Source organism: Rhinolophus ferrumequinum, chromosome 18, assembly GCF_004115265.2.
Source record: "Rhinolophus ferrumequinum isolate MPI-CBG mRhiFer1 chromosome 18, mRhiFer1_v1.p, whole genome shotgun sequence".
In the NCBI taxonomy this organism is placed as follows: domain Eukaryota; kingdom Metazoa; phylum Chordata; class Mammalia; order Chiroptera; family Rhinolophidae; genus Rhinolophus; species Rhinolophus ferrumequinum.
This window is the reverse complement of record NC_046301.1, coordinates 2840280-2864327: the sequence shown is the minus strand read 5'-3', so window position 1 is coordinate 2864327 and position 24048 is coordinate 2840280. Positions and strand designations below refer to the sequence as shown.

Sequence of the window (24048 nt, the reverse complement as noted above, 5' to 3'; positions counted from 1 at the left end):
AGTTAAAAATGTCCTGTAGTTTATACTTGTTGATATATCTAAAATGGTGCATCTTTTTAGTCCGTTACTTGATTGGTAAATTGCTAAGAAATCATTCTTTTGTTTTATTGAATACGTCTAATTTTATTTTCTATATGTTTACTTCTACCTGCCATTTGCTTTTATGCTATGCGTAACGCTTCATTGTCTGTTCTTTGTGTAACCTTCTGTGTTTTGATTTGCAGGCAATCCGATTTTCTATTTTCCTTCATTTCCCTAGCACTCTGGAAGTTCAGCATTGTTATTGTTTTACTAGAAGTTCTCTTTAAAGTTTTAGCAAACAGACTGCCATGTTTTCTAGCAATGTCAAAAATTACTGTCTGTAACTTCTGCTTCCTGAAAAATACCAAGACGTTTATGGTCCTGTTGTTTACCTTCTACCTCCACTGAATGTCATTCCCCAGATTGATGGGAATCGTCTGGGATATTAGTTTCTGAATGTATTCATTTTCTAGAGAGTAGTAAGCCTTCATTATATTTCCTTGTTTCAGCGATAAATATTATTTCTTTTACTTTTCTTCAAATTATGCCTATTTCAATTTCAAATTGCTTTACATTACACATCTGCACTATCAACAATTATTTTCATTTTTAAAAAGGATTAGTAAAATAAACACTATTTTTTGGCAATTCTAACTAAGAAACAGGGAGAATACAAGTAAACATCAGAGAAAAGAAAAGGAATGTAAGCCCAGATATACAGCAAGTTTTAAAAAATTGTAGAATACTATGAATGACTTTTAGCTAATAAATTTGGAAATCTAGATGAAATGGACAATTTCATCTGGGAAACTGTACGTTTTCAACAAAATAATAATTATCAAAATTGAAACAAAAGATAGAAAACCCAAATAGATTAGTGACCATGGAAGAAATGACTCTGGTCTTTGATGAAAAATGTTGGCCTGTCTTCAAGACAGATAATTCCTGAGTTATATAAATCGTTGCTGAGCAAAACAAATAAACAAACAAACAAAACCCCTACAAAAACAAATGGAAATCTTTGTATTCATTTTCTGAGGCTAATGCAACTTGATTTCTAGACTAGACAAGAGAAGTACACACACACAAAAAGAAAGCTATACCCCGATCTCACAAATTTTCATAAAAAATTCTAAATAAATTATTAGCAAATTTAATCCAACTGTGTATTAAAAGAACAACGGTATAGCCCAAACAAACAGTCTGTTGCAAGAATGTGAGTGGTTCAAGCTGAGGCATTCAATTAATGTATTTCATTTGTCATCTAGAAATGAAAATAAATAAATATGATCATCTTAATAATGTTGAAAAGTTATAAAAATCAATATTCCTTTTTTATATCACTTAGGAATCTGAGAATAAAATAAAATCACATTAACTTTATATCAAAACAAGCATCAAGTAGGAACAAACAAGAATGACTGCTGTCACTGCCATGACTCAGTATTGCCTGGAGGTCCCACTAATCATTAAGATTGTGAAGCAGTTGAAAAGCTGAAAAGTAACTTCAGAATTGTTATATGAATAATCTGATTGTTCACTTAGAAAACTCAGGAGAATCAACTAGAAAGATATTAGAAGTAATGTTTAGTAATGTAACAACATGAATTATAAATATTTTAAAAAACATTAATGCTCCTATATGCTATGTAGAAAAGAAAAAGGAAAAAAATCTCATTTATAGAAGGTACAGAAATTAAAAAAAAAAAATCTAGAAATAAACTTCACAAGAATTGATACCTATGTAAAAAAAATGGTTTTTACTAAAGCCAGAAGGTTGAATAAAGGATACATCACAGTCCTAATGGGAAGACAAATTGGAAGTTAATCTATTATGAACATTAAATGTGACCCTCATAAAAATGAGTGTGGAGGAGGGCAGAAGGACTTGACTTCCGAATTCATCTGAAATCAAATCCATGTGAGACTGGCACAGAGATAGGCAAAGGGCCCAATGACAGCAGCTACAGCACTGGTTAGCGAACTTGATTGTACATGAAAATCACTTTGTGGCTTAAAAAATATTACCATGCCCAGCCCCACACCACAGATTCTACTTTCATTGACATCAGGTGGGGTTCAGGTTTTGCTGTATTTAAAAGCTCCTAACAGTAATTCTAATGAGTAGCCAAGGTTGGGAATTACTGGACTATAAAGATGAAGAAATGGCTAGGATATGTATAAGTGTGGTAAATAAGTAAATGCAAAAGCCCTTCAACACAGCAGGAAAAGTTATTGGGATAATTACTTTAGGGACTAAAATAAAGCTAGATCCCTTATTAACATTAAACAGAAATAAATTCCAGACAGAACTGTCATATACAAAATAGAACAGAAACACTCTTTTTCTTTAAGTAGTTACATTTTAATTACACATATTTCAGATAAACACCTTGCCTTCCAAAGGCGTGCCTTATTCAGCAATATACATCCAGAACCTTAAAAGAAGGTGTATCTTCTGTTTCATTCAGATGTATGATTGACTGCTTTTCCACATCCTCTAACATGCTCTGCTCCCAGGGGTCCTGCCAGAGCAAGAACCATGGCTTATTTCGGGGAAGGAAAAGGACCCATCCACGTGGATAATGTGAAGTGCACAGGAAATGAGAGGTCCCTGGCCGACTGTATCAAAGACGATATCGGAAGACACAACTGCCGCCACAGTGAAGACGCGGGCGTTATTTGTGATTATGTTGGCAAGAAACCGTCAGGTAACAGTAATAAAGGTAAGCCACTGTCTCCTGTACGAGGCGGAGGTCCTGGTCCCCGCGTTCTTACCCTCAGCTGTAGAGGACACACACCCCTGCTCCTTTTGCTGGTGTTTGGAGGCACCGGTTCATGACAAGCCTGCCTCCTCGGAGAGCAGAGTTCAAGGCCACGAGTGGATGTACAGACTTGGTCATCTCTGGAACTTTCCCTTTTTCACATCCTCAGCCATTTCTGAACCATGCCTCCTCTGGATGTAATAACACAAAAGCACTTCTTGTGCTCTTCCTAGTATTTTAAACAACAGGGGTCATTTTTTAAATTAATTACAAAAAGAAAATTATCGTTTGTAGATTTTATTCTGTGAAATTTAAAAACTGTGAGGAAAATGAGAAATAATCTTTTAGTATAATACAGTCATAGATGTTTCATACTTAAATAAATAGAAGACTTCTTGAAAGCCCTGAGTTTAATTTTTATGCAACAAATACTGATTTAAATGAATAAGTAGAAGAACTAGCTTTTTTGGAGAAAACTGAGTTATATTTTATGAAAAGAGCAATCACTTTTTTATTTATGTGGATTGAAAGTTCAGTTTTGGATTTCCTGAAAATCAGGAGCACCTGTATTTGCGTGTTCTCCTTTTCTACCATCTTTTCGTAACTGCTTAAAGACAATACAAGAAACAAGTGGATGTTGTTAATATGATTCTCACTATCTATCTGTGGGGCCTTTGAGTGTGGAGAAGAATCCTTACAACCCTTTGAGCTTTGAGGTGTGAAGATATATTTGTGTGTAATAAATATGGTTTGGCAAGCCAAGTTTCCTAAGTATTGATTACAACTTAATTTATTAAATTCCCTTCAGTAATTTAAACTACAGTTACAAGTTAACTATAACTAATGTAAACTAATTCTTTGGATTATTCCTTAAGCAGTAGAAGAACACAAAACTTCAATAACTGTAAAATGTGTTATTATATTTCTATGTAATCCTATTTTAAAATATGATATACCATAGAGTTATTTCTCCATTATATACACTTGTTTTTATGCCTTCCTAGAATTGTAGCAGTACTTATTTTGATACCTTCCCATGGTTCCCGTGCAGCCGTGTCTCAAATAAAAAGATTTCGTTTCAGACCAGCTGGCTTACGGAATCTGGCTTATTAACCTGTTGGTTTTGCACTGGGGCTCAAGACCCATTGACTTGTATAAGTGACTCAGATTCAAGCCACTGGTTATCTGCTGGGATTCTTTTATAAATGAACTGCATTTGGCTTTTTAACTTTTTATAAGAGTGGGTTAAGTTATGGCTGTAAGTAGATTTTCCTTTCTGGCCAGCTGGTGCTCCGCCCAGAGTGAGGGAAACCCTTCGCTTTGCTGGCTCATTATTACATCACTCCTTGTCTTGGCATCACACACATGATCTGACTTGCAGCATTCTTGCAAACGTACGTTTTTGAATAACTTACGATTTGCAGTGTCATCTGGAGGCCTCACATCCTGAGATGAGGATAAAGATTGGCAGCAGGCATCTGAGGTCATGTGGTAGATCAGTCATCTTGGTACATATACATTGTGGGAGCTCTTTCTCCATTAGGAGACTACGGGGACCGATCTCTTGGGGGGCTCCCTGCCTCGGTTATCACGGGAGACTGTTAGTGCTGCCTAGGTTATCACGTTCCTGGCAAGTCTCTTCTCTTCTCGCACATAGAGAAAAACAGTGTATATCTACCTTTTATACACATGTTGCTTAACCAAAGAAACAAAGTACCCCCTATGCACATTCTCCCTACCTTCTGGAACGATTTAAAAACCTAGTCATACCTTAGATTACCCTCCTTTGTACACCACCTTTCATATATTTTTAATATAGCTCTTTTTTATAGTCTTGTCAGAAGTTGGTTATCTTGTGAAGTTTGACTGCATACCGTAAATACAGTTCGGGCTTAGTAAACCCTTTCCACATGTTACTGTCTGAGTAAGAGTTAATGTGGATCAGAATTCCATCCTCAGTGGCTTTGTTCCTCTGAGGTACATGTCCATACGTGGCTTCCGAGGGCATTTATGTGACAGACAAGTGACTTAGACCTTTATTGCCTGTGTAGTTGTTCATGTTTTGTCTCATATTCCCGAACCCCGAACAACCTGTGTCATCAGCAGAGGAGATGCGGGTCCCTCCTACCGGGGGGGTCATGGACTGGACAGGCTCAGGGCCGCTCAGCACCTGTGAAACCCTCCAGGGATGCTGTGAGGGACCTCGTAACGTTCCTCCTCGGCTTGAGAATCACGGCTGCCTCAGTTAAAGGGAGGAAACAACTTTTTATTCTTATTGTAAGAGCAAGTTTTCCTACAATTTGAAGAGAAAGGCATCTCCCATGGGGAAGCAGCAGGGATGTGTGACTGCGCCTTTACCCCTCAGCGCTGAGCGAGTGTGAGTCACGACGGGTTTCTCTCCTCAGAGCCCCTGTCCTCCGTCTGTGGTCTGAGTGCACGGCATCGCCGGCAGAAGCGTGTCATCGGTGGGGAAAACTCCTTAAGGTAAAGCTGCTTTCAGGAGAGATTTTCCACGTTCCAAATTATTCATGTACATACAAGGGTATAAATCGGGATTGTCTACTATGATACAGGTATTTATTTTACTCATTTGATTTTCTAAATTAAATACAAATCACATGGTCATTTCACTGCCCTTTGACATACTCACTTGATACTGACCTTGTTCTCAGGTTAACTATTCGATGTATGAAACAGGTGTGTTGTGAACCAAAGTTACATGGCCGAAGAAACATTAAACAAATTTACAGGGTGAGCTGAAAACATGCGTCACTACAAAATTCATTTAATTTAGAATATAGTTGTTTTGGATTTGACTCCTTTTAATGTAATTATTTCATTTGTTGGATTTTCTAATGTAAAACCAGTGATTTGCCTTATTAACACTCTTCAGGCTGCTCAGGGGAGGTAGAGAGAGCGAGAGAAAATGTGCTTGGCTTTATGAAATACACAGAAGACTCAGCTGGTTTCTAGAATTGTCAGAGGGAGATGCGATGCGTACAGATGCCAGTGGCCCAGGGCTGTGGGCATCATTCTCAGGGTAGGAGGGGATCTAACATCCTGGATGCATCCCGTTTATGCTCCTTCCCCCCGCCGGCGAGCCTGCTAAGTCGGTGTTTTTAATGGATACTTTCCTTTGCTTTTCGGGTACTGACGAGGGCGTAACTTCCTTCGCAGGGGTGGTTGGCCTTGGCAGGCGTCGCTCCGGCTGAAGTCGTCCCATGGAGACGGCAGGCTGCTCTGTGGGGCCACGCTCCTGAGGAGGCTGCTGGGTTCTCACGGCGGCACACTGCTTCAAGAGGTAGGTGTCCACCTTGCCAGACGACTCGCTTTGCTCTTTGCCAGATCTTCAGGTCGTCCCTGCTCTTCACTCGCTAGCAACCTGGGGAGTGAGCGCCGGGCTGCGGGCTGTGGGCCTTCCTCGTCTGCGCCAGGGACACCCGCGGAGGCCAGGGAGGGAACACAAGGGCAGAGAGCCCTCGGGGAGCTCCGTGCTGCCTGGGATTGAGGAGCGCAGGAGATGGGCGTTTGGGGCAGGCAGCGACGTCAGGTATCTGAGGGTGACGTCATGCCCAGGGAGCTCCCGGGGGCCTCCGGTATCCGCTGACAGAGCTCAGCGGGGGGCGGGGGGGGGTTGCAGCTTCAGTATTTTTGATCCTTTGGGCCTTTTTGGTGTTTCATGTCTTCTAGATTTCTCCATTTGTACCTTCTAGAAAGGCAGCTTGCACCCTGATATTTTCCTCATGTCCCAAACATTTTATCAGTCCAGTCTGAAGTCTTCCGGTTCAGAGGGGTGTTCAGAGGGGTGTCACAGGCAGGCACTGTGCTTGTGGTGGCGCCACCTGCTCTGTGGCCCGGCTGCTTTTCTGTTTGTCCTGTGGGTCCCTCGGGGTCCCGGGTCTCCCCTGGTCCTGTGGTCTCTCAGGATCCCCGCTGATGGCCATTTCCCCAGCATGGATTTTGGTAAAAACGTGTACTAATGCTTAGCAAAATGCTGATTACTTACTGAAGCGAGGTGATGAATACAGGGAGTTTCGCTGTGCTTTCCTAATTTTGCGTATTTGAAAATGCCCATAATAATGAAAGTTTTAATAAAATATGTACCGCATTGTTAAAAATTCTTCCAAGCAAAAATTTGTTTTATATTTTTTCATATGTGATGATATCATTTGGCTTCACTGTGTATTTGCAGTCCGTCCATGGAGATTGTGTTCCCTTTAACCACCGTTTGGATTTTAACTCCTGTCATAAGACTCAGCCAGTTTCTTCGTTCCCCTCTGATGGATGGTGGGGGCTTTCCATCCTTTCCCTGTAAACACAGTGCCGTGCTGAACGCCCGTTCCGTGGTACACGGGGTCCTGGCCGAGTGCCATTCAGCTTTCCCGGGCACCACTGTTCACTCTCCATGGTGCCGGTGTCAGATTACAGTGCAGAAAGGGGGTCCCTGGGCCTCGCGTTCCCTCCGCTGGATGCTATAGCCCTTAATTGTCGCGGATCTTCGAGTGTTAGGATTTATTTTTAATTCCATTCCCTGTTTAGTGTCTTCTTCCTTCACAAAGTCTTTGTTTACATTATTTGCTTACTTTTCTACTGGCTCGTCTTTCTGCAATTGATTTTTTAAAAATGTTTGGATGTGTTTTGTGAACAAAGTCTTTATTGTGATGCGTGACAAATACCTTTCCTCAGTCTGGGACCTGTCCTTTCTCTTGTTTAAAGTCTGTTTCTCATGAAGATATTTCAATATTTTTAAATGTGTCAATCTTTTCCTTAAAATTCTATAAATGTTTTATGTTTGTTATTTTAAAAATCCTTCCCTAGCCCATATAATGAAGACATTCTCTTATTTTTTTACTAAAAAGAATTTGTTTTTTTTTTTATGTTTAGATTTTCAGTCTGTTTACAGTTTAAATTTGTGTAAAGTATATGGTATGAGAAATGGACCTAATTTTATAGTTTTCTTTATGGATAGTTATTTTCCCAGCACTTTTGATTGCACATGCCATTCTTTACCTACTGTCGTATGTAATATACCAAGTTTTCATACATCTTTATTTCTAGTCTCTCTATTCACCTCCTCTTACCAGTTTTGATAAGTATTCACAGAGTAACCTTGCATGCTGAAGGTGCAGCAGAATACACAGTCTGTATTACAGAGCCCTTGTCATTTCTGGGATAATAACTGAGTGTGAGAGTTTGAGAGCCCACTAGTACACCCAACACGTTTAATACATTCACGTGTTACCTGAATGACACAGGTGATAAACATGATATTCCCTCATTAATGTAACAAAACGTGATTGAGCCTCTAAGACTCCTGGGAATATGCCATGCACTACAGATACACTGGGGAACAAGAGAGACGTGCCCCTTGCTTGCATGAGAGAGTGTAATGTAGCCATAGGATCCCAGAAGAGGGGACATTGATACTGCTGATATGACAGCATCAAAAAGAGTTTGGGACACCATTTCAAAGTGTGGTCTCTTCACCACAGTATCAAATACATTCAGCCTGTTAGAGGTCCAGATTCCTGGGCCCCTACACAGATCTACTGAATCTTTGGAGCCGAGACCCCCCAGTTGCGTTTTTATCAACGATTGTTATGTCCCCCAAAGGTGAAGACCCACTGCTAAGTGCATAGAACAGACTATGGTCTGGACGTCTGAGGAATGACCGGAAGAATACATGGAGTTGACAGGATACTTACTTTTGTCCTAGTTGACATATTGACCACTAAACGGGAAGGGACAGTGATGGTCAGTAATCATAGTTTTGGACGCTAGGAGATGGGCAGGGCCACGTGATATGTTGGAAGTTAGGCTCCGTGGTGCAAGAGAGCTTGATAGGCTAATTCTGACAAGCAGTATGGAATGAGGGGGAAGGAAAATACTGCCTTTAGTTCCAGGAAATTGGCCTCCAATACAGCACAAGTGGAGAAGCCCTCGTGGGTGGTAGTGTCGCCCAGCCTTGCGGTGACAGCGGTGCAGTGGGACTGCCCACAGAATCTTCAGCTGGGCAGCAGCGCACAGCAGTGTCCAGCCACGGGCCTTGCTGTCCTGTCCTAGCCGCTCAAGCAGCGTCACTGTCAGGCCCGAGCTCTGTGCTGGGCGCCATACCACGAAACAGGCGACCAAGGACGCCCCACAAAAGGGACATGGTGTGGGATCCAATTAGGTTCGTTACCTGTGGCTTCAGATACCACAGATGTGAATGGGAGATGAGATAATTTTTGTTTTCACGTAACAGTTTTGTTGTTGATTTTTTATTTCTTTAATCCTAGGACAGTGCAAAGATGGCTGTATGTGGTAGGAAGCGTGAGTTCTTCTGTTTGGAGTCTGTCCAAGCAGAGAGGCTGGATTCATGTATAAGCAGAGGCGGGGGGTGGGTGACGTCTGATGTTGCCATTGCAATGGGGGAGGAAGCATCAGGCAGAGCTGAAGGATGGCAGTTATCAGGACAGGGGGTCTGGGATTTGCGGGCTTACACGAAAGAAACAGGAAAGGCCTGGCATGCCACGGCAGTTAATTTTTGCTCATTCAGTAAGCAGTGGGGAAACCGCTGAAGGTTTTGGGGCCTTGAAATGTGATCAAAGAGCATCTGTAGGAGATGAGTCATTTGGAGACATATGGGATAGATCTGAGAGGGTCAAGCGAAGTCAGTAATCGATTTATTGGCGAATGAGCTTCAAATTATAGGAAAAGTCCTTGCATGCGTGCTTAGAAGCCTTTTTCTGGAGTGACCCAAATTGGCCCACATTACCAAGCGGGTAAGACCCACAGTGGAAGGAAGTGGGGGAGCCGGGTTTGAGGCTGTTGTAATAGAGACAGGCTGAAGATAGAGAAGAAAAGGAGGGAGCGAGGTAGGGACACTGGGCCAAAAACACAGTACAACTTGATACCGTGTAAGGAAGACATGGGTCTGACTGTTGAGACCAGGCTCTCAGTTCTAACCCCTCCAGTTGTCAGCTGTGTAATGTGTGGCAACTGTTTAACTCCTTGGAGCCTCCATTTTCTCATCTGTACAATGAAGGCGATAACATTCCACCATGAAGGAACAAATGATTTGCAAAGTATGTGAGAGTATTTTATAAACTATACAGTTCAAAACAAAATTGTTATATTGGGGTTCAGAAAAAGAAATCACAGATTATTCTTAGCAAAAGTAGGGAGTCCCTGTGATTTTCCTCCACCGGCTGGTGGAGAAGAGTATGGAGGCGTGGTGCACAGAACCCGCACAAGCCTGGCTTGGGGCGTGGCGTTCCGGCAGAATGACTTCGTAGGTTGAGTTCGCATTGCCCTCCTCTTGTTCAAGACGTCTAGTCTTTTAAGTCTCTGCTGAAAGTTATAGACTTAGGGGTTCAAGGATGAAAGTATCAAAGTAGGGAAGTTCTCTCACAATTCCACTTGAGGTTGAAAACTTGGATGTGACGCTTGGGTAGCCTGGAAGGTCTTTTTTCAGGTACGTGTGTGGGTTTGTTTGTTTACATGCCATCCGTCCTCCCGTGGCCTGCTCCTTCTAGATTGTGACTCCCACTCAGCAGTCATCTCATGTGTGTTTGTAAACCGTGTCTGGTGTACTGCTTGGCGTCAGCAGATGCTCCGGAATGATTGCTGCAGGATGAAAGCGGGGGCGCGGTTCCCAGAGAGTGGGTGTGCTGAAGGACGTTGGACTCATTAGAGGACTGTGGTATTTTGAATCCAGATCAACAGTAACTTCTTCCATGTGTCATTCTGAATTTCTTCCCATTATATGCACAGCAGAAGGTAAAGCTGATTAAAAGACAGGAGCAGATTATGTGCTTTGGCTACAATGCAAGACTCTTTGACTGTGAGTAGGGAGACAATTGTTTTGTAAATCTATTATGTATCCATGTGACTTGGTCCGTAACCTTTGCTGGGTTTCATAGACTTCCTGTTTGGAAGGGCCCAAGGAGGCTACAAGTCACATCTTTATTGCAGTAAGTTTATTAAAAGGCATGAGGACAGTTACCAGTGATTAGAACAAGCTTTTGTTCTGGGTTCAGGGATTTTGGATTAAAACAATCCTCCTTTAATCATCAGAAACTCTGAAATTTGCCCCATTAGATAGATTTCCTCTGGAATTGCAGAGACTAGTGTAGAGGCAGTGCGGTCGGGTCTGAGAGGTTACCTCCCCTTTAGATTTCTCGGAATTCTAATTTAAGGGCTCCTGGTAGGGCGCCTGGCTTTCGTGACTTGAAAGTAGCTGTCTCACTCCCTTTGCTCTGTGTGTCTCCTGCTATAACTTCCATATGTGTAAGGGTTCCCTGTCCATTGGCCTCTTTCCTGCGGTGAACAGACAGGCAGGGCTCTTCGGCAGCCCTTCCTGAACAGTGAGGTGTAGCTTCTTATTGGCACTCGGGGTATTATATGCAATGGGATGAGAGCTTTCCATGTTTGTTTCGCCTTCGTAGAATAGTCAGTCTTTTATATGACCCTCACGTCAGGGTCATCCTCCCCATGGCCTGGGGAGGATGAGACCAGAAGCCCGTTGCTCAGATTATTTCCTGTGGGCGGTCTCCTTACATAACAAGGTGCTTTGCTGAGATGCTGGCGGAGTTCTGGCATGCTAGTTCTAATTTGTTTTTGGCTTTCACATACTGTGAGGTGCCCCAAACCCTCTTGTATGCAGACATAACAAGGGGAATGGAGGTAGCTGGTGAATCACCATTGAAAGGCCTCTGTCTCATTTTTCACATTTTCCCTAGTGTTAATGCAATACAGATTTTGGAATGCAATATCCTGTTGGCGGTTTGAGGTGGAGACTTGGATAAATTAAATATTTTTTGTAGTTGCCCTATGAATCTTACATAATATAAATTGCTTGTTTTTGCTGGTTTATACTCTAAACCACAACCACCAGAACCTTGAAATGACCCTCTCTCCATGGGAATGTGGAATGTCATTGAGAGAAAAACTCTTGACTATTAAACTAATTTCCTTCCGTGGCTTATTGTGATAACAAACACCTTTTGGGAGGAAAGAATGTTCCCAAAACAAGGAGTCTCTTATTTCTGTTATTTTACTGCAAATTAGATTTGATCAAGAACGTAGCTTTGCCTGATTTTATTGTTCTCACTTTTTGTCTACAAACACCACAGAAATTGTCAGAGATTGTCACTCTGCAAATCAGAAATGTCTAGATCTTTGTAATTGGGGAGAAGGGCCACAGAGGTCACGGGACTTACTTTTAAAGGACATCTGTTCCATCATGAGTTAGTATATGGCAGTGTCTTTGGTGATACATATACTCCCGCCCCCGGAAACACACCATGAGGGGTGAGGCAGGGTTACACAGAAAAGGCCACTGCTCTCTAAGCAACTGGAACCATTTACACAAGCCACTTCCATCAGCCACTTTTTGAGTTTCATCCAGACAAAGAGAAAAACCGATTCTAGGAGTAGCAGATATGCACAGGCTGACGTGAAATATTCTTTTTGAAAAGATGAATCTGTAGAGAACATACAAAGAAAATGATGACCCTGCAACCTGCATTAACTCTGCTATTTTTAACCTTAGTAATTTGTTGTTTAACTCCAGAAGCTCAGAGGAATTGGCATATTAGATTTTACCAAACTGCTGTGTTCTCTTGCTCAAGCTTATCTGAGAATTTCATCCAAGTTTTATTTGAGTAGGCGTTGAAGGCATTTCAGCAAAGCAAACAACTGAACGGAGTGTCAGCCCAAATCTGACATGTTTATTTTAGAAACATTTTTGAATATAATAAAGTATATCCAAATAACAAAAGCTCAACTAGAGAGACCTTAAAATACGTTGCAAAAGAGGCTCCTTGATACGTTTTCTTGAGAAGCCTAGAACCATAGTAAGTGCTTTCCAAGACCACCATCATGCTGGGGACCTCAGCCAGTGTTGTCCTGAAGCGTGTGGTCATAGCCACAAGCAGGTGACACGAAGACATGGGGATTTGGTTCGCGGACTAAGCCAGTCCTGTGTGCAATGCTCCTCAAATTCCAAGCGTTAATCTAGGCTAAGAATAACCGGAGCGAGAGGGATATAGGAGCCACTGCTTAGGTTTAGCTGGTCCCTAGCTGACGTGTGAAGGAAATGTACGATAACTGAAGTTAAAAGTTATAAGCAGTGTAAGAGATTGCATTAAAGACAGATCGTAAAATGGAATGCCTGCTTTATGCCACCAATTTCTCTACACCAGTGTTGTCTAGTAGAAATGTGTGAGCCACAAAATACAAGTCATATGTGTAACTTTAAATTTTCTAGCAGCCACATTAAAAGAAAAACCAAACAAGTGAAATTAACTTTAATAATGTACTTTAACTCAGAGTATCCAAAATTTTACCGTTGCAAAATAAAAAACTGAGGTTGTTTTCATTAATGATCTATGGAGACAATATCTTTAGTATTTTTTTCCCATGCTAAGTATTCAAACTCCTGAGCCTGTTTCCTACTTTCAACACATCTCAATGCTGACGAACCACATTTCAGGGGCCCCAATGGTCACATGTGGCCGCTGGTTACCGCATGAGACAGTGAAGCTAGAGATCATTTTGAAGCTCCTATTCCAAAGACACATGAAGCATTTCAGCAGCACTTTCAAGGGTGCACTCACTGTTACTCTTACAGAAAAGTAGTAAATCACTTGGGGTTTTACTTTAAAACCTGAACTCATTCATTAGGTATATTGAGTTTTTATAGTATAATATCAATAAACAGAAAGTAGAAGTTAAGTGAGAATTACTTAAATATCTGATTATCGTCCATGATTATTACTTTGTACAGTTTTCGGATGGGAAACAATCCTAAGCTTTACTTCAGTTTTGAAGTCAAACCCATAAGAGGATGTTCCTTGGGCACAATATGTAAAAAGTGTCCTGAATGTTAAAATATGTGATGATTTAAGGTTGGAAGTGGAGCATCTCCTAGAACCACAGGAAACTATTAACACCATAGAGCAGTGGTGGGTGGCAGGATGAGTTCTGTCATCTGTGTTCCACTGTTTAGTTTTTTAGGAAAATTACCTTACATATCGCAGAGTTGTCTGAGCCCTACTCAGGGCTATCAGAATGTTTGAATAACTTACACCTTCCAGTAATGTACAGGAGTAAATGGGAGGTTATATGTTCAATAGGCAGTCACTAGAAAATGCCAGCTTCTCTAAACTCACATTTAAGTACAGGTCTGGTATGCAGTGGAAGACTCTCAAGTTTTGAGAGAAAAATTAAGATGAGGGCTATTAAGTGTAGTTCTTTCCTTTCCACAGTCAGATACTAGCACAAAATAGGCGATGAAACCAGAGTTGGACTTTTGGCAGATAAAAGGAAAGGATTGAAAGTTTTTGCAAAAGAGCATTGTGGAATCCGAGCCTAGTAAGACGGGACGTCATAAGCAGAGTGAGATTGAAATGAAAAATAACCAGTGGGTTGAAGGATGACAGTGGGTTTCAATAAGTGCCAGCATGCTGGGGGCAGAGAAATGGGAAGAAAGGTGAAGCTTACGAAGGGGACTAAGGATTTGGAGGAAAGGCTGATGGTGTGCGGCCTTCCCTCTGACGGCGATGGCTTCAGCATCTGTACAGGCCTCTGACGGGCTCTGTGCCTCTCAGGTACGGTAACAGCACGCGGAGCTACGCCGTTCGGGTCGGGGATCATCACACTCTGGTGCCCGAGGAGTTTGAAGAGGAGATGGGGGTTCAGCAGATCGTCCTTCACCAGGCCTACCGACCCGACAGCAGTGACTACGACATCGCCCTGGTGAGGTTACAGGGACCGGACGGACATGTGCCCGATTCAGCAGCCACGTTTGCCAGCCTGTTTGCCAGCCTGGAGAGAGAGGCCACAGAAGACAGCCTCCAATTGTCACATCACGGGATGGGGAGACACAGGTAATGGAGACCATACAACGCAACAGAGGCGATCTGGCCCCTCCTGGGGTCGGGGGTGCGCTGCTTGGGTGTCCAGTGGGTCGTAAAGTGTCACGGATTCAGGCCGGGGTTTGGACGTTCCGCTGAGTGTGAGCCGCAGGCGTGTCATTGGGGTCGATGTCCTGAGGGCACTGTGGGCTCTATCAGCACTTCAGCACAAGCGGGCCTGGGGTTCAAGAGGTAGGATTCCTCTCCTGACTTCCGGTTCCCGACTAGAGAGGAGACAGAGGAAGACAGTCGCAGACCCTACCCTAAGACTTGCGCTTGGATGACCGCATTTGAAAGCTTTCCCAGAGGAGTTTGATGAAGCTTCCCAGCAAAGGGCTCTGGTGTTTGGCAGTTTCTCTTTGGAATAGAGGCCTTCTCAAACTACATCTGATGGAGAATTCCTAAACCTAGGACAGACCAAGGCAAAGCTGCTGAGGTTGACGTGGAGGGACCCCACCCACTGGCATTCCTGCTTCATACCCCCCATTCCTCCCACCTCTGGGTCCCCAAGCGAGAGGAGTGTTCAGCTTCCCTCTCAGGGGAGCAGCTCTTTGTACCATCTTAGAGTTAAGTCAGTTACACCCCCTAGTACTTGCTCAGGACAGCCCCAGAAACAGCGGGTTAGGGCTCCCCTGGGGTAGGTGTTCCACTCACAAATGACTGTTGGATAAGGAGAAATGTAGGCGGATTGCTCGCCATTAAACATAATTAATACTGATAATTGTACTCGTGAAAAGAGCATCAAATAAGTATTTCTACAGGGATAATTTCAATAAGGTTTTATTCATAAATATATAAGTATTTCAGTGTTCATTTTATCCCATGCCACATTAAATCCGGGCTTTCCACTTACTTCGTTCATAGCAATGAGATGTAGAACATACTGAAAAAGCATTGGGACCAACCCTGAAAGAAATCATAAAATAAGGAAACATTTCCTGGATGATAGAGTAAAATCAGGTTAGAGCACACGGTGCTGATTCAGAAGACAGTCAGGTCTGAGAAAATGAAAGTTTCTGTTAAAATTAGGATTGCTTCATCAGGGACAGTTCAGTCACCTTCCTTTAGACACCACAGCTGAATTACTAGAAATGACAAAGGAAGATTTTACAGAATGTGTTGTATTCGGATGAATTATCCCAACTGAGTAAATAGGATCAGAGAATAATAGGATCAGGAATTTAGATCCCAGGAAAGGGTGTCATGGAGGGCATAGCAATCCCACACTTTAGCCCCTCAACAAAGGAGTGGCTTCCCAGTAGAGCACACCAACACCAGGTAGCTGTTGTTTCTGAATCTTTATGAAAATATTGTTTATACTTCGGATAGTTACTGTCACCTTACGTACTCACATATAGTTGCCATTTAGAATTAATCCTCAAGCCAATGAAATAGATGAATCTTAGAGTGGACATGCTAGTACCAAACCAGAGTGCACCGTCAGCTTTTCAGTACACAATTCAAACACTACCGCCCGCACACATGCTTTCTTCAGGTTACTTTTCTCTGTAGTCAAGCACATAAATGTTACTTAGTTATTCCTTTAAAAAGTCAGCAAATTGAAGGTAAGTGTGGTTAAGTGCAAACCTTAAAAAAAGGCTGGTACTGACATTACATATCAGTTTATCACTCACTCATTTAAGCTGCACTTATGGCACTCTGGACTTTAAAACGGCCATTAAGCTGTTCGTGTAGCTCTTTTCTGTGAGCTCTTTCCCTGGAAGCTGACTAATTCTGACGATCTGGTTTGACTAGGACGAGCCTATTCCAGGACTCTGCAACAAGCAGCCATCCCCTTGCTTCCCAAGAGGTTTTGTGAAGACCGTTATAAGGGTCGCTTTACAGGAAGGATGCTGTGTGCGGGAAATCTGCATGAACACAGACGTGTGGACAGCTGCCAGGGAGACAGCGGAGGACCCCTCATGTGTGAACGGCCGGGAGCACGCTGGGTTGTGTACGGGGTGACCTCCTGGGGCTATGGCTGTGGGGTCAAGGATTCGCCTGGTGTTTATACCAAAGTTGCAGCCTTTGTACCTTGGATAAAAAGTGTCATCAAATTGTAATTCATGGAAACCTTAAGAAAAGGTTTAAAGAATCTGCTGGAACTTGCAGCCTTCACATTAGTACTCAGAGACGCCAGTTAATGGGGCCTGAGGTCCATGTTTGTGCTTTGTGTTGTGATACAGACTGAGTATCCCCTCTGCTGTTGGTGAGAATTTGTGATGTGAACGTTTTGGGTCGATACCTCAGTGTAGTACTGATTATTCTGTGAGCATCCTTGCCTCCCCAGAGCAATTTCATTGGACACTAAATTCTTAATCTTCTCATTGAACCTTGTTTTCCCTTCTGCCTATTTCCCAGCATTCTCTGGAGACTGTATATATTGATTGTGCAAAAAGGCTGTTTTTACACTGGGATTGAGAACTTGTAATTGAATCAGTGATACACGAATTCATATCAAGTGCCCATATTTGACATACCCATTATTGCACTCAAAATAGGCAGTTTTCTGTTTACATTAATTTTTAGTGATTCTTTTCCCAAAGGCTGACAAGACATCTTCATGCATTGAATCTCTGTAGCCTTTGTCAAGAGAAAAATCAAGGTCAAAAGAGGGAAAGGAATTCTACGAACCTAGACTGGACTAGGATCAGTGTCACAACACATTCCTGAATGAAGCCTTTGCACCAAGCACTATGGCAATCACCAGAAAAACATTCTACCTTGTATGTTACTAGCAAAATTGGAAAGGATTCCCGATAACATAATAAAAAAACACCTTCAAGTTGTTGGATGCACAACCTAATTATCCACCCTGTTTGTTATCATTTCTATTCTGGTTACTTGTAACCCTTCTGATTTAAAGCTTGGTAGAAGTCTGTTCCTTAGCGTCCTGCCAAGGACTATGACGTTAGAGCGCCATCTATTGCAACTTCACGGTAACTGACTAAGCCTAGCCCAGTAGTAGTCACACCTAAAAAAATACGCTATTAAAAATGTTTTCTGTCCACAGTGGGGCAAAGTGTGTTGCCCAAAGTGGTAAGGACTAGCTGCCTACATGTACCCTCACAGGACATTCTTGGTGGCAGTGTAAACCCTTTGCCCAAGTAGAAGAGGTGTGCCCCTCAGTATACCGGAGTATCCTGCTCAGAGTGAGAATGATGGGTCAGTCCTGCCCCAAATCCCGGGTGGCTTAAACAACTCTCACATACCCAAGGCATAGATGCATGGAAAGGTGAAGCGGTGGCGAGAATTTTAGGATTAGGGATGGTTAAGTGATGCTTTTGAGAAGGGACTTGACCCCTTTCCCTTCTGCACCAAACGGTGCTTTGTAAAAAAAACTGGTGCTAACCAACGGTGCTTTGCTTTCTAGTTTACGGTGTTGCAGAATTGCATTGCCATGACAGGTAGAATAACACTAAAACTTTTCTAAAAACTCATGATTTTGATAGAGCAAACTTTTCAAGCATTTACAACTAGAAACGATAGTGCACACTTGTAGGGCTCGGGAAAAATGTGCAATACAGGTTAGAAACGGGCTGCCCTTATAATTCAACTACAAAGCCAGTGCAAGTAACACTGAACTCTACCAGATGGCAGACTTAAAAGACAGTCAACAGTTGGCGTACTTGAAGTAAAATATTTGCTTCACAAAATATGCCTTTATTTTACCTAATTTGTTAAATGTAAGGGTGACTTTTATAAGATTCATTGCACATTTGTGTAAATAAAGTGCATAGCCTTTCACCTTGTATAGTTGCCTTAATCTTTTGTGTGGTGTAAAATAACTGCTCTCTCCCTTAGAGGTTACCTGGTTTTTGTGTTTTCCCCAAATGCTGTAATACTTTACAATCCTCACTCATACCACTTCCACATGCTCTCGGAACAGAACAGGAGGTAGTTTCTTCTCTATTATTTGTAACTACCTTCCCACTTAATAATCAGTCAGGGAACGATGATTATTCAGAGAATCAAGCATTTTATTTAACAAGGAGGCACTCACTTATTCTCTTAAATGTTTTATAAAAACAACATTCAGACCTATATAAAAAATATTGCCTGTAGTTTCCAGAACAGTATTTGCCACTCACTCCTGGATCTGTTGAAATTTAAAATCACGTTTGTGCAGCGCACAGCAGGATGCTAAGGCTTCACCAGGTCACTTTGGATTTCCTGATTCCTGCAAGAGAAGAACAGCTTTATAAAACCGATCTGTTCTTACAGAACTGCGATCTTAGTAGCCGTTTCCGTCACTTCCTATTCAGATGGCTGTTTACTCTTTCACATTACAAAATGCCAGCAAAACGGGCCAAGTTGGGCCTTCCAATTCCTTAGCACTAAGATTAACTCCGAATTATGAACACAAAGGAACGTACCTTGTCATGTGTGCCGTCACCCATCGGAACAATTAGTTCGGCTTCCTAGAAACATTTGAAGAATAGTTAGAACTTTGTCCAATAACACAGCACCCTCCGGGTTTTTAAAAGTAAACAATGTTACTTGTGCAAGTCAGAATCTGATACCAATTAAATGGTGACAGCTTTGCCAATAAACAAGAATATGCTCTTCCATGGCTAGGAAGGGAGACTGCCACAGTTGACAGGTCCCAAAGATACATGGAGACTCAACAATGCCGGAACTGACCGGCAAGCAGCCGCACAGAGCGTACTCACCGTGTGGATCAAACTGGTGGTATCCGCGTGCGGCGTTAGTATATGTAATAATAGTGGCGGGGTGGATTCACGACGGCCACATGAAGCCGACAGCAGGATTACTGACCTTCCCGGAGTCGTCAGATGCACTGAGCCTTTGCCCGTGGGACCAGGGCCCACGGGCGCGCGGCCCGGGACTCAGCGCCCAGGGCTGCACGTGGCCGCCGCGCGACCTAAAGTACCCCCGAGTCCGCTCAGGCTTCCCACCCTGGAGGCTTGCCACGCTGACCTCGATCTACCAGTACAAGACTCTTGAACCTCCTGCATTTTAACTACACCAAAAAGCGCCGTCCCCGTTATCATTTTAGCGCACAAAACACGACTAACAGACCGATGCACACGCAACACTTCCAGAAGTGAAAGGCAGAAGGCGTCTGCGCACGCGCTCTTATACAGCGGATGACGCTATTCCGGGAAGCCCCGCGAGGGGCGGGGTCTACGCGACCACGCCCATCGCCCCGCCCAGCCCAGCCGCGGCCCCACCCCCTTCCGTTAGCCACACCCTCCATTGGCCCAGCCCGTCTCCACAGGCCCCGCCTTGTCCTCCTGGAGTCGGCAGCTCACCTGGCCTCCGGCTAGGGCGCGTGCGCTCGCCGGGGAGCCAAAAAGTGCTCGCGAGACCCGACGGTCCTGACGCTCGCGAGCGCCGCTGACTGCGGAGGAGGAGGGATTGTGCTGCTGGCCGTTTAATTCGGCTAGTTACGTTAGAAGCACGGTGTTTCCGGAGACGCCAGGTTCGGTAGTGCCGCTGCCTAAGCTTTGGTAGGTCCTTTCTGTGCAGCTGGCTGAGTTTTGTCCCCGCGGGCGCGCTGTCCGCCGGGGACCCCCGCCTTCCGCCGGGGTCGCTGTTGCCGCAGCGCAGGTGTCGCTGCTCCGCAGGCAGGCGGTTGTGGTGTTTGCTCCGTGGGGTCTCATCTCAGCAGTGTTTGCTCTCGTTCCCGAGAGCCTGGCCACCGAGTTTGCAAACAGCGGCGACGCAGGGAGACGGGGCTCGGCGGGGAGCGGGGCGCGGGCTGCGCGGGCTCCGGGGCTGCGCGGGCTCCGGGGGCTGCGCGGGCTCCGGGGGCTGCGCGGGCTCCGGGGGCTGCGCGGGCTCCGGGGGCTGCGCGGGCTCCGGGGGCTGCGCGGGCTCCGGGGGCTGCGCGGGCTCCGGGGGCGGAGCGGGCTCCGGGGGCGGAGCGGGCTCCGGGGGCGGAGCGGGCTCCGGGGGCGGAGCGGGCTCCGGGGGCGGAGCGGGCTCCGGGGGCGGAGCGGGCTCCGGGGGCGGCGCGGGCTCCGGGGGCGGCGCGGGCTCCGGGGGCGGAGCGGGCTCCGGGGGCGGAGCGGGCTCCGGGGGCGGAGCGGGCTCCGGGGGCGGAGCGGCCCGAGCTCGCCGTGGCTGGGAGGGCGCGGGGGCGGGGCGGGGGCGGCGGAGCGCCCGCTGCGAAGCGGGGCGACGTGCCGTCCTGACCGGCGCCCGTCCAGTGTCACGACATTGATCTCCCGTTTTTCCGGTGTGAAACAGAGCAGGATGTGGTGAAGGCAGCCTTTCCGGAGCGGTGGACCTCGGCGCGCAGTTGGTCGCAGCCACGGCTGTCAGGGACAATGGTACCCAGGTGCGGTGAACTCAGTAGGCACGCACAGACGCTTCGGGAAAGCTCCGCAGACTCCTGGGGAAAGGGCTGAATGAGTAAGCGCAAACGTTGCTGTGATGTTGGGGTTTGCATGGACACGTTTATGGGAAATAAACTAATTGGGATGAACTCAGCGGTTTCTGGGCTGACCTCATCTCACCCGTCTTACTTCCTCTCACTTCACCGCACTCCATCCCAACTCGTGAATGGGGAGGACTGTTCCCTAGCAAGGCTTCAATACCAAATCACAGTGCGCAGCTTTGCCAAATTGTAATTTATTAGAATCTCTAACCAAGTGTGTTCTGCTAGGGCTGTCATAACAAAGTGCCACAGACTGGGTGGCTTAAGCAGGAATTTATTTTTCTCCCAGTTCTGCATTCAGGAGGTGCCCCCAGGATTGTTCTGAGACCCCTTGTTGGCCTGCAGACGGCCCTCTTCTCCCTGTTTGTTCATCTCGTCTTCCCTCTGCACCTGTCTGTCCTGCCTAGTCTCTCTCTCACTCCTCTCTCTCTCTCTCTCTCTCTCCTCCTCTCTCTCTCTCTCTCTCCTCTCTCTCTCCTCTCTCTCTCCTCTCCTCTCTCTCTCTCCTTCAGCTGTACAAGGCAATTTACCAGCCATTTAAGCCCTCACACAGTGATAACCCCCTCCCCCAATATAACCCCTCTGACATCGTGCATAGCTGTTGCTATACCACTATCTTCCTTATGCTGTAGTCCACATCTTGTGACTATATATATATTTAATTATAGTTGACATACAGTATTATTCAGCTTCAGGTGTACAGCGCAGTGGTCAGGCATCTGCACAGTCTATGACGTGGTCCCCCTGATAAGTCCAGTGCCCCTCTGGCACCTTACATGATCACAACATTAGTGATTGTATTCCCCACACTGTTTCATATCCCTGTGACTGTATTGTGACCACCGATTTGTGCTTTCTCATCCCTCCCCCTTCTCCCCATCCCTACCCCCCACGGGATCAGGGCCTATCCTAATAACCTCATATAATCTTAATTACTTCTTTACAGACCTTCTCCCTAAATACAGCCATATTCTGAGGCACTGGGGGTTAGGACTTCAACAGATGAGCTTGGGGGGGTCGGTAACAAATCCAGCCCGTGACCCCATCGACTTATGCTAAACTATAAGATTTACTGAAGATTTCTAAATGAAAGTTTCCATTGGGTTAAGGGGTTAAAACACCAGTGAATGAGAGAGAGAGCCCATACTTGTTTATGCTCTTTTCTCTATCTTGACTGTCTTCCCATCTATTTTCTATATACTTCCTTTTTAAGAATTGAGGTATAATTGACATATGACATGAGTTTCAGGTGTACAACATAATGATTCAGTATTTTATGTATTGTGAAATAATCACAATAAAATGTTAACCTCAGTCCTCATACATATTTGCGTTTTTTTCCTGTAAGAAAACTTTCAAGATTTACTCTCTTAGCAACTTTCAAATATGCAATACAGTACTATTAACTGTACTCACCATGCTGTACATTACATCCATAGGACTTATTATTTTCTAACTGGAAGTTTGTACCTTTGGACTCCCTTCATCCATTTCTCCCCCACAGCACCCCCAGCCACCAGCTGTTCTCTGTCTGTGAGCTTGCTTTCCAAGTTTTCTGTAAGTCTAAAACTGTTTTACAATAAAGCTTAATAAAAAAGCAATCATAATTTTGCAGTTTATTATATTTTTGTTTTAAGACCAAGTGGTGCTTTAGTGATGTTTTCAATCTACTGTTAGCATGAAATTTGTGGCTACGATGGCAATAAATTTGTGGGGATTTGAGATCAAACCTAATGAATTTAGACACTGGTAAGCCAAATCTTTGGCTTAGAATACTCAGGGGAGAGAATGTGATAATAGAAGAATTAACAATTAATTGTAAATAAGGTTGGCGTGAGGATTTTAAATGTAGAATACAAGGTGAAGCTGTTAGAACTGATAAAATGATGCCTGGACAAGAATTCAATTCTGCATTGATACACGAACTGAAACTTTTTGTTATACAATACTTATTCTGCAACTATGCTACTCCCTACTCTATTTCCTTTTTCCTTTTGTGCTTTCAGTGTAGAAACAATAGTATTTATCAGAGAAATAAAATCAACTGCACATCTCTCATGAATGTTGAGATGAACGGGAGAAAATATAGTCAGAAAATGGCCTGTGGGCTTTTTTTCATCTTAAAAATACTTAGGGAGCCTAAACTTGTAGTTGGTGTGTACTGCAATGTGGTACTGCTGAGAAAATTGTGATCAAAGTATAGTGTCTAGAAGGGAAGAATGGAGAGTTCTTTCCTGTCTGTTCTGGAATATTCTTTTTAGTTCTGAACACTATTCAGTTGTTAAACATTTACAAGACTCCAGCAAATGCTTATTGAGCAGATATGGCCCTTGCCTCAAAACTACAGTGGAAGTGAGTAACTTACAGTCAGTGAGATCACAGTTTTTCCAAACAATTTAGAGCTCAAAGCCTAGGAGTTAGCTTTGATTTCTCCCTATCCTCCATTTTCAATTTTTAGTGTATTTCTGTATCAGTGTGTTAGTTATCTATTGCAGTGTATCAAATTAGCCTAAAGCATAGTGGGTTGAAACCATAAGCATTTCCTACCTCGCATACTCTTTGAGGATTAGGCATCCAAGAGCGGCTGAGTGCCTCAGTGCATCTCATGAGGTGGTAGTGGGGGTGTGGACGGGCCGTGCCATCCTCGTCCCGGCTGGCTCACTCGCAACGCGACAGGTAATGCTGGTTGTCGGCAGGAGGCCTCCACCCCCAGCACGTGGATCTCCACCGGCTGCTGCAGTGTCCTCCTGGTATGACAGCTGGCTTCCCCCAAAGTCACCCAGGAGAGGAAGTCCCACAGCTTTTGATGACCTGCCCTGAGAAGTTACACACCATTGCTTGTTAGAAGCAAGTTATTAATTCTAACTCACCTAAAAAGGGAAGGAAATTCAACTCCATCTCTTAAAGAGCGGGATATAAAAATTTGTTGACCTAAGTTCAAACTGCCACCGTCAGA

The 24048-nt window shown here is 44.3% G+C and overlaps 1 protein-coding gene, 1 long non-coding RNA gene and 1 other non-coding gene across 3 annotated transcripts in view; 1 reads left to right on the top strand and 2 right to left on the bottom strand.

Moving 5' to 3' along the window:
* PRSS12 (serine protease 12) overlaps nt 1–18260 on the top strand; it is a 56616-nt gene extending 38356 nt beyond the window's left edge. Inside the window, 8 exon segments of the mRNA XM_033133923.1 lie at nt 2542–2747; nt 5192–5270; nt 5964–6045; nt 6047–6087; nt 14381–14547; nt 14550–14573; nt 14576–14659; nt 16442–18260. Coding sequence (XP_032989814.1) covers nt 2542–2747; nt 5192–5270; nt 5964–6045; nt 6047–6087; nt 14381–14547; nt 14550–14573; nt 14576–14659; nt 16442–16749 — 991 coding nt within the window. The 3' untranslated portion in view covers nt 16750–18260.
* Nucleotides 18261–18648: 388 nt separating this feature from the next.
* On the bottom strand, nt 18649–19763 carry LOC117038039 (uncharacterized). The gene is made up of 3 exons (XR_004425604.1): nt 19360–19763; nt 19063–19107; nt 18649–18866 (listed from the first exon to the last, which is right to left on the bottom strand). It is a non-coding gene; the product is annotated as an uncharacterized LOC117038039 (long non-coding RNA).
* On the bottom strand, nt 19178–19308 carry LOC117038609 (small nucleolar RNA SNORA24). The gene has a single exon (XR_004425699.1). It is a non-coding gene; the product is annotated as a small nucleolar RNA SNORA24 (small nucleolar RNA).
* Nucleotides 19764–24048: the final 4285 nt, after the last annotated feature.